The 15,477-nt window shown below is 48.4% G+C and overlaps 2 protein-coding genes across 2 annotated transcripts; one reads left to right on the top strand and one right to left on the bottom strand.

Annotated features, from left to right (window-relative positions):
- Window positions 1–244: 244 nt before the first annotated feature.
- On the top strand, window positions 245–7,655 carry LOC132469538 (uncharacterized). The gene is made up of 3 exons (XM_060067527.1): window positions 245–385; window positions 6,661–6,801; window positions 7,247–7,655. The coding sequence occupies exons 1-3, from the start codon at window positions 250–252 to the stop codon at window positions 7,492–7,494; spliced, it is 525 nt and encodes a 174-aa protein (XP_059923510.1). The 5' UTR covers window positions 245–249; the 3' UTR covers window positions 7,495–7,655.
- Window positions 7,656–7,816: 161 nt separating this feature from the next.
- LOC132469572 (uncharacterized) lies at window positions 7,817–9,675 on the bottom strand. Its single transcript, XM_060067563.1, has 2 exons — window positions 9,503–9,675; window positions 7,817–8,724 (listed from the first exon to the last, which is right to left on the bottom strand). The coding sequence occupies exons 1-2, from the start codon at window positions 9,673–9,675 to the stop codon at window positions 7,830–7,832; spliced, it is 1,068 nt and encodes a 355-aa protein (XP_059923546.1). The 3' UTR covers window positions 7,817–7,829.
- Window positions 9,676–15,477: the final 5,802 nt, after the last annotated feature.

The raw sequence follows: 15,477 nt of genomic DNA, 5'->3' as shown, positions 1-15,477 counted from the left end.
TATTCTGTGTGGAAATAGTAACATAGTTACGCCATTAAATGCTTTTATGGAAACATTTCTAGCGAGAAATGTGCATTTTACTTTCATAATGTTCGCTCGGTGAATGTGAAGGATGTTTGGTTTGATAGTTATGACGAAGAGGGAACGCTCCGTTCACTTGCATGGACAGAGTCTCTGGTTACTAAGCAACCTCAACGTCTTGGCGGACTATTTCTCTGCTGATCAACACTACAGACTACACGAACAGAAATGGAGGTGGATCAAAATCTCATCGTCGCCGTGTGCGGCCGTCCTGTCCTGTACGACACCACGATGGTGTCGTACAGGGACAGGAACAAAACAGAGAGGGCGTGGGTCGACGTGGCAGAGGATATTGGCGTTCCTGGTAAGATCAGTGAATAATGTGTGTGTGTATTTTGCTTGGCTTCAGCTATCGGTTGTGTTCTATTTCATTCTTACTGACCGCCAGAGGCAGTGCTTAACACTGGATGTTATCCATCGCGCATGCGCAGGTCGAGTATTTAATATCAACAAAGTCACACGTGACCGGGGATGACGTCGGGCCGCCCGTCTATATAAGGCCACGTCACTCTCCAAGATGTCCCTTGTATCTTCTCGCAGTAGCGAATACAGGTTTAGAGTAAGAGATAAGCTTGAATAAAAGCAATATAAGCCGGTGACTCTTTGCTGGTAGCCCTGCAACCGCATGGTTGGAGCCACGAATTCGTCCTCCAAGGGCTGCGATTAGTCACGCTCGGCTTTGTTTTGAACGCCGCATACCGGTGTTTTCGCCGGTGAGCTCGGCTCACGCTAGACTAACACAGCGTCTTCATCAGCTGTAGCGAGGCTGCTAAGGTAAGTATTCTCTCTGTGTTAGCTTTAAAGTTAAGTAAGATAAGGGGATTCTGTTTTCGGCACCCGCTTAAGCTTACGTTTTGTTTTGTTTGCCTCGCTGCATCGGAGATTGCCATTACCGGCGTCTGCTGCCTTTTGTGGCAACTTTCGTTTAAGTTAATTAAAGGCTCCCAGAGTGTTTTCGCTCGTTAGAGCGTGTACTCCCTTATTTGGAATTAAAGAGCAGAAGCTCCCCATTACGGTTGAGGCTAATGGGTAAATAAGAAAAATTAATTCATTTTGAAAAAAAGAAAACAGAACTCTGTTTTAGTTTGAGTTTCTTACGTTGAGCAGTTTGCTGCACTTTTGTTAAATTATTACTGTTGGGTGCTTTCGCCCATTAGTAACTACTTTACTCTGGGAAAATACTATTTTTTGATAGCTTATTTCCCCCAACATGTTAGGCTCACATGGTTGCCGCACTTGCATGGCTCCACTGCTAGCCCTAGATGGGCATGATGAATGCCCCGCATGCCTCGGTGTGGTCCACCTGAGAGAGGGGCTGTCCGACAGTCAGTGTATGAATTGCAGTTTCATGCCACATGGGCTGAAAGTGGCAAGACTAGCCGAGGTGGAAGGACCTCAGGTTGAAGGTGAGCTTCCCCCGCCTGGAAGAGAACCAGTGGTACGAGTACGCTCCCCACCCAGGGCTGCCCCGCCCAGGAAGAAGGCTAGGAAGGCTGACGGTTATGCTGCCAAAGCTAGTGTGGACAAGCTAGTGTCAGAGTTCGCTGAGATTAAGAGTTTGCTCTATAACCTTCAGCCAGTCAGTTTGGCGTCAATCTCTCAGGCTGAGGCTCCAACTACACCAGAATGGGACGGAGATGCTCTGTCTACGAGGGCTTCCTGTAGCCAGTTCTATGAAGACAGGCCGGGACAGGGCGAGGTAGAGGCTTCTACCCAGGCTTCTGAAGGCGGCTCCCAACATGTAGGGAGTGGGTCTAGGGCAGGCTCAGAAGCTTCCCCGGCCACGGTTAAGCCAGTGGTCCGAATGGCACTGGCACGCTTAGGGTTGGATGAGGCTCCAGCAGATATCGCTCCAGCTAGTGCATTCTTTAGGCATGTCCCGCCACAAGATACTTTTTCTGTGCCTCCCTCCCAGCCATATATTAAGGAGCTTCACAGATGCTGGCCAGACCCCAGATCTCTATCTCATCACACCAGTGACAGCAGGGCCTTGGCTTCAATGCAGAATGCCAGCAAGCATGGACTTGACCGAATGCCAGCCGTAGAGCCGACCATTGCTTCCCTCATTGTGGCACCAGAAGAGGTGTTGAGGCCGAATGCTCGCTGTCCCAGGCCACAGTGTCGCATCACTGATGACCTGTTAACAAAGTGCTACGACACAGCGGCACGTATGGGCCGTATCGGGAACTCCTTGTCCCATTTGATATTGGCCCTGTCTCAGTCCTTGCAATCATCCAGTGCAGATGCTTCAGTGCAGAGTCTAAGTGACACGTCTTTGCAGGCATTTGCCTTCATGACCAGAGAGCTTGGTAGGCTGATGGCGTCGCTTACGCTGGCTCGCCGCCAGGTATGGCTGGCCCAGTCCCCATTATCAGAGCCATGCCGGAGGACCCTTCGCACTCTCCCCGTAGTTCCGGGAGAGCTGTTTGGCCCAGCAGCACAACAGGCCTTGGATCGTAGCATCCAGGCTAACCAGACACGGCAGCAGTTTGCTTGCCTTCGGGGAGCTGCATCCCAACCGAGGCAGCAGCCTCCACAAGGTTATGGCACCAATCGTCCTCTGCCGCTAGCACGTCCTAGTGGTTATTCCAGGACCTCACCAGCTCCTGAGCGACCCTATCAACCCCGTCGGGCTCCCACAAGGCCAGCACCACAGGCACAGAGGGGTCGGGGGTCGGGGTTTCCCCCCTCCAGGCCCCCAAGAGGGCGTGGGGGCAGGTACTGACGGCTCATGGCCGGGCGTCGGGCGCTTCACCCAGCAGCACCTAATCTGCTGGGGAAGTTGCACTACAGACCCTTGGGTGGTGACCACGCTTTCCCAAGGGTACAATCTCCAATTCCGACGCCGGCCCCCAGTTTTCAGGGGGATCAGACTGACTACAGTCAGCGATCCCACAAGGCGACAGGCCCTCAGCCAGGAGGTATCCACCCTCCTGGAGAAGAAGGCCATCGAGATCGTAGATCCTCAGACACAGCAAGGTGGGTTTTACTCAGTGTATTTTTTAGTTCCAAAAAAAGAGGGTGGGTTTCGCCCTATACTGGACTTACGAGGGCTGAACAGTTTTCTGAAAGTATTGCCCTTTCACATGCTAAAGACAGCGGAAGTGCTCCAGGCCGTCGCACGGCAAAGCTGGTTCACATCAATAGATCTAAAGGATGCATACTTTCACGTCCCGATAGCACCACATCACAGGCCATACCTGCGCTTTGCATTCGAAGGGCGGGCCTACCAGTACAGGGTCCTCCCATTCGGGTTATCCCTAGCCCCACGGATCTTCACAAGGTGCATGCGGGCAGCGCTCGCACCAATGCAAGCCACCGGAATACAAATCCTCCCTTATCTGGACGATTGGCTTATTTGCGCTCCAACCCGGCAACAGGCAGAGCAGAACACCACAGCCCTCCTAGGCCATGTGGGAAGGTTGGGTCTTACAGTCAACTACTGCAAAAGTTGTCTAATACCCAGCCAACAGGTATTATTCCTTGGCATAACCCTGGACTCCGTCCAAATGCTTGCCTTCCCGTCTCCACGGCGGGTAGAGGCCATACTCCAGATCCTCCTGCATTTTCGGGAGGACAGGAGGGTAAGGTACAGCCTTTTTCTCAGGCTGTTGGGAATGTTGACGTCAGTAACGTCAATAGTGCCACTGGGCCTCCTTCACTTGCGGCCGTTCCAAGTTTGGACCAATGGCCTCCACTTAGATCCAAGGTTGCACGGATCCAGGAAGGTCAGGGTGTCCAGTCAATGCCTCCTGGCATTACAACCCTGGAGACGCAGGGCATATCTTGCCAAAGGTGTCGCACTAGGTTCGATCCCCTCACGCCGCGAAGTGGTGGTGACCGATGCTTCGCTCTCTGGCTGGGGGGCAGTGTGGCAGCACAGGGCAGTGAGAGGGCTCTGGAGTGCGCCGCACAGGACACAGCACATAAATGTGCTCGAGCTCCGTGCTATTTATTTAGCGCTCCACCAATTCCTGCCATACTTGAGGGGCAGACATGTTCTGGTACGATGCGACAACAAGTCAGCTGTCTACAATGTGAACCACCAAGGGGGCACAAGGTCGGCTCAGTCATTACAGGTTGCACAGCAACTTCTTGTATGGGCTCTCCCTTACTTTTCCAGCCTCAGGGCTATGTACCTTCCAGGGCCACAGAATACGGTGGCAGACTTTCTTTCACGTCAGAAACCTCCGTCGGGGGAGTGGCGACTCCACCCAGAGGTAGTAGAGGCAATTTGGAGCAAATACGGCACAGCAGAGGTAGACCTGTTTGCTTCAGAGTCCACAACACATTGCCCTCTCTGGTTCTCTCTGTCAGAGACGAGTCCGATGGGACAGGATGCCTTGGCACATCCGTGGCCATGTCAACTCCTTTATGCCTTCCCGCCATTTCCACTGATAGGGTTAACTCTACACAGAGTTCAGAAGGGGAACCACAGACTCCTGCTGGTTGCCCCAAACTGGCCAGGGAGACCTTGGTTTCCAGTAATGTACAGGCTGCTAGACGGAGATCCATGGTGCCTGCCGAAGAGGCGGGACCTGCTCTCACAGCTGGGGGGCCACATCTGGCACCCCAGACCAGAGTGCCTGCAGCTATGGGTTTGGCCCTTGAGGGGCCTGATCCACTTATAATGGAATGTGACCAGGAGGTAGTTCAAACCATTATGGACTCAAGAGCTCCCTCCACCAGGGCACTTTATGCTAACAGGTGGAAGATATTTGCAAAGTGGTGTGAGGTACAGAAAGAGGTACCGGAGTGTTCCTCAGTGCCAATGATACTGCGTTTTTTGCAGTCCTTACTGGAAAGGAAGCTATCTGCTTCCACTTTAAGAGTGTATGTGGCTGCCATTTCATCCAGGCACATTAAGGTTGATAGCCGGACGGTGGGGTCTCATTCTTTGGTGACCCGATTTCTTAAAGGAGCCCAGCGGAGGAACCCCCCACGGGCTGTCAAGGTTCCCTCATGGGACCTACCTCTGGTACTTGGAGCCCTCCGTCTCCCCCCGTTTGAGCCCTTGGACCAGGCGCCACTGAAATGGCTGTCGGCGAAGGTGGCCTTTCTTCTGGCGATCGTGTCAGCCAAGCGTGTGAGCGAGCTTCATGCGTTGTCAGTGAGTGAAGAGTGTATACGCTGGAACTCAGATGGCACAGGGGTGGCACTGTGGCCTAACCCATCTTTTTTTCCAAAGAGGCTGTCTTCGGCCCACTATAATCAGGTCATAGAGCTAGCAGCTTATGGCCCCTCACACCCACCGGATGAGGAAGCTAGTTCAGCAGAACTACTCTGCCCGGTGAGAGCCTTGAGATATTACATACAGGAAACTGCCGGTTTTCGTCAGTCTGATGGCCTGTTTGTCTGCTACGGGGGCCCGAGGAAGGGGCAAGCGCTGTCCAGACAGAGGCTTTCGAAGTGGGTGGTGGAGGTAATTGAGGAGGCATACAAGTCAAGAGGACTGTCTTTGCCTCTTAAGATCAGAGGCCATTCCACCAGGAGTGTCTCCACCTCCTGGGCAGCACTACGAGGAGTGCCTCTAGGTGAGATTTGTGCCGCGGCCTCCTGGGCTTCAGCGTGCACCTTTGCCCGATTTTACAGGGTCAATGTAGCTGCTCACCACGCAGTGGCTGCAGCTGTTATTCAGGAACCCTCAGGCCCTTCCTAATAGGTGGGTACAGGATTCCTCGTGACTACGTTGGTAATAGTCATCCAGTGTTAAGCACTGCCTCTGGCGGTCAGTAAGAATGAAATAGAACGAGAGTTACGTATGTAACTACGGTTCTATGAATTCTGGATGACCGCCAGAGTTCTCTGTCACTCGGAATCTTGCGAGAAGATTCTGAAGGGACATCTTGGAGAGTGACGTGGCCTTATATAGACGGGCGGCCCGACGTCATCCCCGGTCACGTGTGACTTTGTTGATATTAAATACTCGACCTGCGCATGCGCGATGGATAACATCCAGTGTTAAGCACTGCCTCTGGCGGTCATCCAGAATTCATAGAACCGTAGTTACATACGTAACTCTCGTTCTACTATGAAAAAAGTTAGCGCCGGTTAGCGGTAGCACCAGTTAGCAGTAATATTAAGTGATACTACTACAACAGACTGTCCCGCTTGTCAGGTTACACAACTTAATATGTATATATGTTCTTGTCAGTGGACGTATGTCGCAGGAGGTGGAAGTCACTCAGGGACAGGTACATGAGACACAAAAAGAGTGAAAAGGAGGGGAAAAAGAGCGGGTCAGCGGCAGGGAGAGTGGACACGTGGAAGTTTGCTCGGGTCCTCGACCCCTTTGTCACCCCGAGGGAGACCAGCAGCAATTTACCTCTGGGGGCAGAGGAGGTTGAGGGGGACGGGGCTCCAGAGACTCCACTAGGGGCAGGAGAAGATGAGGAGCTTGAGCAGGCAGCAGCATCGCACAATACAGGTTTGTTGACAAGTGAAGACACGTACAGCTTCTGTATTATGGCCACAGGAACGATTTACAGTGCGGCACGATTCTGTCTATCTTTAATGTGCAATATAGATATATATCATCCAAGCAAAAAAAAAAACAAGTCTTCTTTCTCAATAACATAGACCAACCCAGCAGTGAGTCAGACGCAGAGGACGCTGATGCTGCTCCTGCTCCTGCTCCTGCTCCTGCTCCTGCCCCTGTCCCTGCCGCTGGCCCTTCCCGTGTACCTGTCCCTGCTGCCCCTGCCCCAAGACCACAGGGCGGTATGTACAGGACAAAGATGTATAGCATTAATTTCAGGGGTTCAACTATGTTTATGGCTAACCGTTTAAGCTTTAACTGATAAGAAGACGGTTTATGGATTACTACTAGTGCCGTCAAGCAATTTAAAAAATTGATCAAATTAATTACAGGCTCTGTGATTAATTCATCTAAATTAATCACATACCTATACGACACTTTTATGCCCGTTTATAAACAGCTGTATAGCCTACCGTTCGTTTCTATCCCTTCTCTCTCTCTCTCGTAACTTCTTGATCCTCCCCTGATTAATTAATCGAAATGAACGCGTTAATTTGACAGCCCTAATTACTACTATAAGTTAAAGTTACAACACTTCAAACCAAACACGCATGCATGTTCAACAGGCTTTTCACTTGTGAAGTATTGCACTAACTTACAAATGATGGTGTTTTACATTCCATACAGCGACGAAGAGGAAGAGAGCAGCCAGGGTACCGGAGGGGGATACTGTCCACACAGCCATCCTCCAGGCCCTGCAGAGGCATAATTCTGTGCCTACCCCTACCCCGCTTTCTGGGAATGAGCACTTTGTCATGGGCCTAGTTCCTTCCCTGGATAGATTGCCACCTGAAGTACTGGAGTACGTTAAATTCCAAATCCATAAAGTCATATTTGACCACTCTAATTTCACCGTTCAATTGGAACCTATTTAAGCTTATTAGCTAGTGGTGGTGACAATCTCTCCAGGGAAAGAACTAGGCTGATGTCACTGTTAACTGTTCATTTGTTATTGTTCTGTTCTGTTTATATTATATTGTTCTATGTTATTTTTATTATTTTTATTTATATTTTTTAAATAAAATATTTCTCACAACTCTTCTCTCAATATATGATTTTAAGTTCTAGCATGCATGGACACAAATATACATTTTTAATAACACTACTTAATTAAACAATTTTAATAACAATTTAATAATAATGAAGGAATCCCTTTTGTTTTGTGTGGGTGGCTCTTAAAAGAGCAGTTTTGGGGTTGTTGTGCACTGCACTATACGATGGTGTCATGCCACGAGAGGGTCCCTTCTGCAGAGAAGTAGGAGGTGAAGGTCTCGCGGATCCGGATGGCCTCTCTCCCGGCGTTGTTGGCAGCCACTCTCCCCAGCCCTGGCAGAGGCAACACCACACCAACAGGGAGGCAATCTCTCACTTCTGCTGTTGGTGCTGTTCTGCGTAGGAGGTTGTGGAGCACACAGGTGGCCTTGACGCATCTCTCCGCCAGCTCAGGACGGACCTCGATGACCCTCCGGTAGATCCGCCACTGGGAGGAGAGGATGCAGAAGGCGTTCTCAACCACCAACCGAGCCCGGGACAGTCGGTAGTTAAAGACGCGCCGCTCTCGGGGGAGGATGCGTCCGGGGAATGGCCTGAGGTTGGTCCGTAGCGGAAAGGCCTCGTCCGCTACAAACACATGAGGCAGGGGTCCTCTCTGCGCAGCCGCTGACAGTACTCTGTCAGCAGGGAGCTTGAGATCGCCAGCTCGGAGGGCCTGACCAAACACCGAGTTGGCCAGAATTCCTCCATCACTGGTTCTCCCATAGCCCCCCACATCGATGATGCGGAAGCACTTGTCTGCGTCGACAACTGCCAAGAGAACAATGGAAAATGTTCCCTTGTAGTTGAAGAACTGCGAACCGGAGTTCGCAGGGGCCTTCAGAACAACATGCTTCCCATCGATGGCACCGCAACAGAGAGGGAAGTTCCACTGCTCCTCGAACTGCTGCGCAATCAGCCTCCAGTCCTCGGTAGTGGGCACAGCTATGAACTCCTCCACCAGGCAGTCCCATATAGCCGTCACCCCATCGGACACGATGGAAGCCACGGTGGAGGCCCCGACCCGGAAGCTGGTGGCTATCGTCCGGAACGAATCGCCAGTAGCCAGGAATCTGCAACACATGAATAATTTATTTTAGCCTCATTGAGAATTTTTGTTGTATACCAAATATGTAGGCCAATTATCTCACTGATATCACTGCACAGGTATATGTCTTGACTAGTGTTTACAGTGGATTTGCATCAGCTTATTTTACTTTCAAAAGCATGACAAGGAGGTCAAGAATGAATATGTTGGAGCCATGATGCATTTATTTATTTTGTTTATATAAAACTGGTGACATGCATGTATATGAAGATTTGCGTTTAGGTTGAAACCATAGATAATAAATAAAAACACTGTTGAAACACTGGGTGGAGCATTGACAGGAAATGCATAGCAGGTAGGTGCAAGAGGGGAAACAGATGTGCAAAGCAAACTGCTTTATCACCATGTTGTCAGCACGCTTTCGTTTGACTTTTGAATTTAACCCAATGAATATTGACTGATGTCACAATGGCCTATGCTCCCCCGTGCTTAGTTTAGCATAGTGCACGATGCTTGAATAAATGGGTCACTACTCAAATATAAACAGTGCATTGGAAATAGATGTATGCACTATCAGAACACGCGCCTGAACAATTTCTCCCCGTTATGTATATAGTTTTTGACTACAGAATGTGCTGATTGTTATAGAGTAATTAGGCTATGAAACCGCAACTTACCGGAGACAGACAGACAGGCGCTCCGCAGCTGATATGGAGTGCCTGTAGTTGGTGTCCTGACGGGAGATCCTGGCACCAACCCGGGCTAGCAGGTCATCGAACTGGGCCCGACTCAGTCGAAAGTACCGCTGAAACCGGCCGTCATCCAGGCGGAGTTCTTGGAGCAAGTGGTGAAACTCACCCAGCTGTAGCCGTCTCCGGAGGATGTCGTGCACCCAAACACGACGGCGTTTGCTTTTGCGACGCTCCTCGGACTCCCACAGCAAATAAAGCGCAGCGATGGTGCCGATGTCAGCCATGTTTCAGAAAAAAAGAAAATAGCGGGGGGGGGACGTTTTTGGCGGGCTCATCTAGGCGAGTGACGTATTGCGCGTATTGCGCGTATGCGACCATTTATGACACAAAATGGTCAAGCAACATCTTACGCACGTATCTCGCGTAAAAAGTACGCGAGATACGCGTTTGGTGTGGCCGCACCTTTACATGTTACACTCAGTGCACCATGTTTTCAAATGCATTTAGGGGAACATTTATTGCACAAAAAAGCCTTGCAAGTTGTCTGATTGCAGTCAATTAACACATTGCAAATAGACTGTGGGTCTCATTCATTTTTATGTTTCTCCCCCAAACCCTCCGTCAAAGAAAAGTCCGCCTTTTTACTATCATGGACATGATCCTAATCCGAACCGTATCCGAAACCGAGGCCCAAAACGGTTATCTGAACCGAACCGTGGACACACTGATCCGTTTCACCACTATGCTACACACACCCTCAACTCTTCAACGATGGTGGCAGCATCTAAGATATATATATATATCGCTCTTCTTCTCTGGCTTTTATTGGCGTTTCGGCGCTCTGGTGACGGCGCAGCCAGCTGGCGACGATGAATGATGACGTACCCGAAACCGAGTGGCGTCTCATTTCATAGGGGAAAGATCTCAGCCCTTGGCCCTTACACTTGCAAGTGCTAGGGTTAAGACAAAGACAAAGACAAAGCAAAAGGGGCAAGGGGAAGAATCGAGATTCGGCCTAACACTAGAGAAATCACATCTTCCACCTTCCTACTCTTGCTCAATGTATGTAAGTACTGCAGCTTGTTAGGTCATTATTTTGGTTATTGGATCATCGATTTGTACCATTTTATATGGCACCAGCTATGTTTTCCATATCTGTTTATTGCCTGTGGAGAGATACAGTAAAGCTCCAACTTTCGTGCACTTAGTTATTGCAATATGTTATATTGTGTTTTTGCATTTTTACTGACTTTGTGTTTCAGTTTAACTCTTTGAATTTGAATAAACCTTCCTAATCGGCACTTTGGATGAAAACAAGGTTGTAGCTGGTTCTCTAGGTTACTAAATTTAGCTAGAGGAGTCAATTGTGTCTCAACGGTGTTTCACTGATGATCTATTGAACCACATTTTGTGATGTGAATGCAATGCGCCACCGTAGAATTCTGCCTTCCAAACAATCACAGACAAAGGGACTAGGAATACAAACATGGACATGACAGCTGAACATGTAGACACACACACACACACGCACAAACTAACACACGCATGTGCATAATGAGTCTAATGGAGAGCTCTGGTCCAAGCCACAGTGTTGTGACAGGGCTAAACAGGCGTTAATGTGCTTTTAATGGTAGAGCGGCTCCAAAACGTTTTTCAATGCAACACTGCTTCGATAAAAACTGGAACCAGCTCACTCCCTACAGCTGATAGCAGGTACAGGCCCTAGGATGGTCCTTCTACTGGACGGAGGGCTGCGGAAGCCGGTCCAACTGGTTGGTAGTTTGATTCCTGGTAGGAATTTGGGCGGTAAGCCATGCTTCAAATCAGTATATGCATGAGTGTGTCCCTTAAATGGATAAATGGATTGCACGGGGCAGAGAGATGACTGGAGTGCAGGCCTGAGGGATGGGGTGCGCTGGGGGGATAGAGTTGGGGGTAGAGGTGAAATGGTAATAACAGCAGATAAGTGAAGGTACAGGAGTGTGTAAGAGTTTTAGAGAGAGGGAGGGAGGGAGAGATGGAGAGGCCTAGGAGGGGAGAGGCTGGTCAGGCATGGGCAATGATGCGGAGAGGTTGTTGCACACAAAGGTTGAGGCATGTGTGTTTTTGTGTGTGTGTGTCTGTCTGTGAGATGATGGGTTTTCATTGTTAGAACTAAACGAGCCAAGAACCCTCCTCTCTCTCACCCCTCCCACTGCCCCAAAAGCCCTCCCTTTCTCCTTCATCTTCCATCACATGCCCCCAAAATTCCACCTTCTCCACGTCTTCCTCCCCCTCCTCCTCCCCCTCCTCCCTGGTTCGCCATGGACATTAGGATTCCACCCAATCCTTCTATTCTTGTCTTTTCTCTTCTGTTCTCTTCACTTCTCTAGTGACTGCTTTTCCTTTATTTTAGTGTCTTCCGCTCTCTCCTCATCTCACCCGTTCTATCCTCTTCTCCTTCTCACAAGGAAAACAAACCCTCCCATGATACTTGTTGTTGACTGCTTTATACCGGAATTAATAAGTGTTGATTCAAGCATCTTTATTTATGGGTGTGTGTGTGTGTGTGTGTGTGTGTGTGAATATGGCCCTTTCTGTGTGCTCATTTGTGGTGTCTGTAAGTGCAGGTGATTGCGTGCATGCCTGGGTATATGTGTGTGTGTGTGTGTGTGTGTGTGTGTGTGTGTGTGTGTGTGTGTGTGTTAAGACCATGTCCATGTGTGTGTGTGACATGTACGTGGGTGCGCGTGTTTGTATTTGAGTTTGTGTGTGCTTTTGCATGTGTGTAGACACGTGTGTGTGTGTGTGTGTGTGTGTGTGTGTGTGTGTGTGTGTGCGTGTGTGTGCATTCTGTGTGTGTGTGTGTGTGTGTAAGGAGCTTCTTCTCTCTTTTCTCTCTGCTGGCCTTGGGATTGCACCTCATTTCTAAATATATCCTCCAAAGTGTGCCAGCTCTCTTGTGAGCTGCGGCATGGAGTCTGTGGGGGTGTTGGTGGTGTGTGTGAACCTGTGTGTGAACCTGTGTGTGCGCGCACACACAGGGATGTGGGAGGGGCTCTGATGGGAGAGGGTTGAGGGGTGAAGTTGGAAAGATTGGAGTGAAGAAGGGAGCCGAGAGGAAAGATGGGAAGATAGTGGTACAGTGTAAGTGTGAGTGGCTTTTTGTATCTTTTTTGTTGTGTAAACATTTGTGTGTTTGAATGTGTGTGTGTGTTTGTCTATGTTGCATGTGGCACATCGAAAGCAAACATCCCTTTTCGTTCACTCTCACTTTTTTTTACTCTCTCTTTCTTATCATTCATCAAATCATTATATCCTGGCTGCCTGGCTAACTGGCTGTGTCAGGATTAGCATCTCTGATGTGTGTGTGTGCGTGTGTGAGTGTGTGTGTGTGTTCTGTCAACACTGTGTGTGTGTGTGCCTGATTGTCAGGCCATACTTTGGACTACGATATAGGACTTGCACCTCCTGCATTAGGTGTTATATTTTAGAGACATGTTCAACAGCAGATTAGAAGGACACACGACACACCTTATTTCACGCACGCACGCACACACGCACGCACGCACACACGCACGCTATGCAACCAGCAGGTAGTTAATCTTCACCTTCCCATTCAAGTTCAATAATGGCTGGATTTGTAGCATTTTGTGTTTGACAATTAGGTGTCATGTTTCTTGTTTGCATTCATGCCTTCTACGCCATTTTCACTTGTGTACTCAATCAACCTGTGTGTGTTTGTGTGTGTGTGTGTGTGTGTTTGTATGCTTGTGTGTGTCTGTGTGTGTGTGTGTGTGTATGTGCAACAATGGCTTCCCTGTGTGGTTAATCTCTCTTTGACAATGGGCTCCCTGAGCAACCTATTCTCAGGCCAACCGATGCCAGGGAAGCCAGTTTGGAACCTGCCCAGCCAGTACTCAGGGGACTGAGCTCGGCTGGCTTCCAGCACTGCCTGTGTGCAAATGATTGAGAGAGCTGGAAGGACATTGCTTTGTGACGGTAGAGATCAGGAAGTGACAGGGGAGACAAGAGGTAGAGATGATGAAATGAGCAGGGAGAAGGAAACAAAGAGGACGGTCGGAAACAGCCAGCTAAAACAAGAAGGAGTGACATACTGATAAATCAGCCAAATCAGTTGTCCTTTCATTAAAAAACAATAATAATAATAAAAATGCGAATAATACAACTAACGCTACTTATAATTATAACATTAATAATAAACTGGGAGCTACACTGAGCATGAAAGCGTCATGTTGTGTCGCGTTGTGTTGCATGGCGTTTCCTTACGACCTGCTCCTCCAAGAGGAGCATATAGGGACGAAGGATTGAAGATGGCATCCAATGGAAACTATTGGTTTAAATTAATATGGTTTATTAATTGGCTGATTTGATTAAAGGGAAAGATAGAGACATGGAAGAATACAATTTGTTTTTGTTTTTTCTTTTTTAGGGAATTTGGATAAGTATAGATATCAATTCGAAATTAAGAGGGGGAGAGGGGGCTTTCTTACTACAAGCTGACACCATAGGGTATGATTGTACATGCTTACAATGTTGGCTGACACCCTGATCCCAAATATGTTAAGATCAACATCGTCATCATGGGATATCACCTTTGTTTGGGGTGGTACAGATAGAACCTGAAATGTATGTGTTTTTCTGTTGTCTTTTCTATCTCTTCTTTTCTATAATGGTTAACCTTCAACAACGGCTTCACATTCACAACACAGACATGCATGCATATACCCATTCATACATATATCCCCATCTACGTAAATTTATACACACATACGTACGCACCAGGGATGGAAATTAACACCCGCCACCCGCCATTTGCGGGTGGATTTGTATGGTGGCCGTTGAATTGTGTCACTTCACCCGCCACTGTGTCGGGTAATACTTTCCAGTAAGGTCCGATCAAATTATGCATATTTAATACATTCGTTATACAGCGCTGCGCAGTTCCACAACCATTACTGTCAACATCCGGCCCCCTTCTTCTTCTATGCCTCTTTTGCTGAACTGCGACTGTCCGGCATCCGGGATAATAGGGCTCTCAAGTCTCACGCATTCGGCGTTTGACACACGCAATTCAACCCATGCACACGCTCACACGCCACACTTCGTATTTCTCACGCAGAGAAATTACCAGGATAGCGCTCACCAATTTGGGCCGCTATTTAACAGTGTTACAGGTAGGAATCTAATAGGTTTCCCGTACATAGGGTAACCAGACGTCCTCTTTTGCCCGGACATGCCCTCTTTTTGAGACACTTTTAAAAAATGTGTGGCGGAATTTAAAAATCGTCCGGGATTTTATTAAAGCCTCGTACATGTTCACATTGAATTTGCGTTGCGTTTCTCTGGGTCGTTCACAAACTAGTTAGGCTACGCCCTCCCCTACTCAGTTCTGTTCGCTTTGCATTGGTGGAAGTGAGTAGGGGGCGTGGTTAAGTAGAGCCTTCAGATTGGACGGTTTGACTTACGCAGTTACCGTCGTGTATTTCTTTTTTTACCATTATTGTATTGTAAGGGACAACATTAACAAATTTCTCCCACAGGGGATTGATAACGTTCTATCTATTCAACAGAAAGAAACACTTGGTCATACTTTCCATACTTTACCACAGCATTGGCCTACTGAATGCCACAGATATATTCCAGTATTGGACTGAATGCCACATAAATATATAATTATGTTTTTGCACGTTTGCAACGTTTAAAAGTTCAGGGTATAAAGTTCAAGTATATGCCTCTACTTGTATTGCTTAAGCCAATAGCCTTTTGAGGCAGTGTTTTTTCTGAATATTAGTGTTAAAGGCCCACTATGCAACTTTTTTAGCCAAGATTACATTCATTATGCTGGTTGAGAGTTATTCTGATGGTTCTGCAACCATTTCTGGGTCGTTTGGTGGGTGTGTCATTGCCCCATGTCACCTCTCCAAGGAAAAAACGCATATGCAACTTGCTCTGTTCGGACCGACACAATCCGGATGTGACGCAGCGGAAGTATCCAATCGCGCCTCGAAAATGTAGTCAGATTGTAGTTTCGAAAATGCTTTACGGCACAGACACACACCCAAACATGGCACCAGCTAGATATA

This window comes from Gadus macrocephalus, chromosome 12 (assembly GCF_031168955.1).
Source record: "Gadus macrocephalus chromosome 12, ASM3116895v1".
Lineage (NCBI taxonomy): Eukaryota > Metazoa > Chordata > Actinopteri > Gadiformes > Gadidae > Gadus > Gadus macrocephalus.
Note: the sequence above shows the minus strand (reverse complement) of the source record. Positions and strands in the feature narration are given on the sequence as shown.

What these genes read in the sequence shown, in the direction of transcription:
- LOC132469538 (XM_060067527.1), top strand. Translation starts at nt 250, where the DNA reads ATGGAGGTGGATCAAAATCTCATCGTCGCCGTGTGCGGCCGTCCTGTC. An exon ending in AGAGGATATTGGCGTTCCTG is followed by an intron (nt 386 to 6,660) that starts GTAAGATCAGTG and finishes TCAATAACATAG; the next exon opens with ACCAACCCAGCAGTGAGTCA. An exon ending in TGCCCCAAGACCACAGGGCG is followed by an intron (nt 6,802 to 7,246) that starts GTATGTACAGGA and finishes CATTCCATACAG; the next exon opens with CGACGAAGAGGAAGAGAGCA.
- LOC132469572 (XM_060067563.1), bottom strand. Translation starts at nt 9,675, where the DNA reads ATGGCTGACATCGGCACCATCGCTGCGCTTTATTTGCTGTGGGAGTCC. An exon ending in GATGACGGCCGGTTTCAGCG is followed by an intron (nt 8,725 to 9,502) that starts GTACTTTCGACT and finishes CATGTGTTGCAG; the next exon opens with ATTCCTGGCTACTGGCGATT.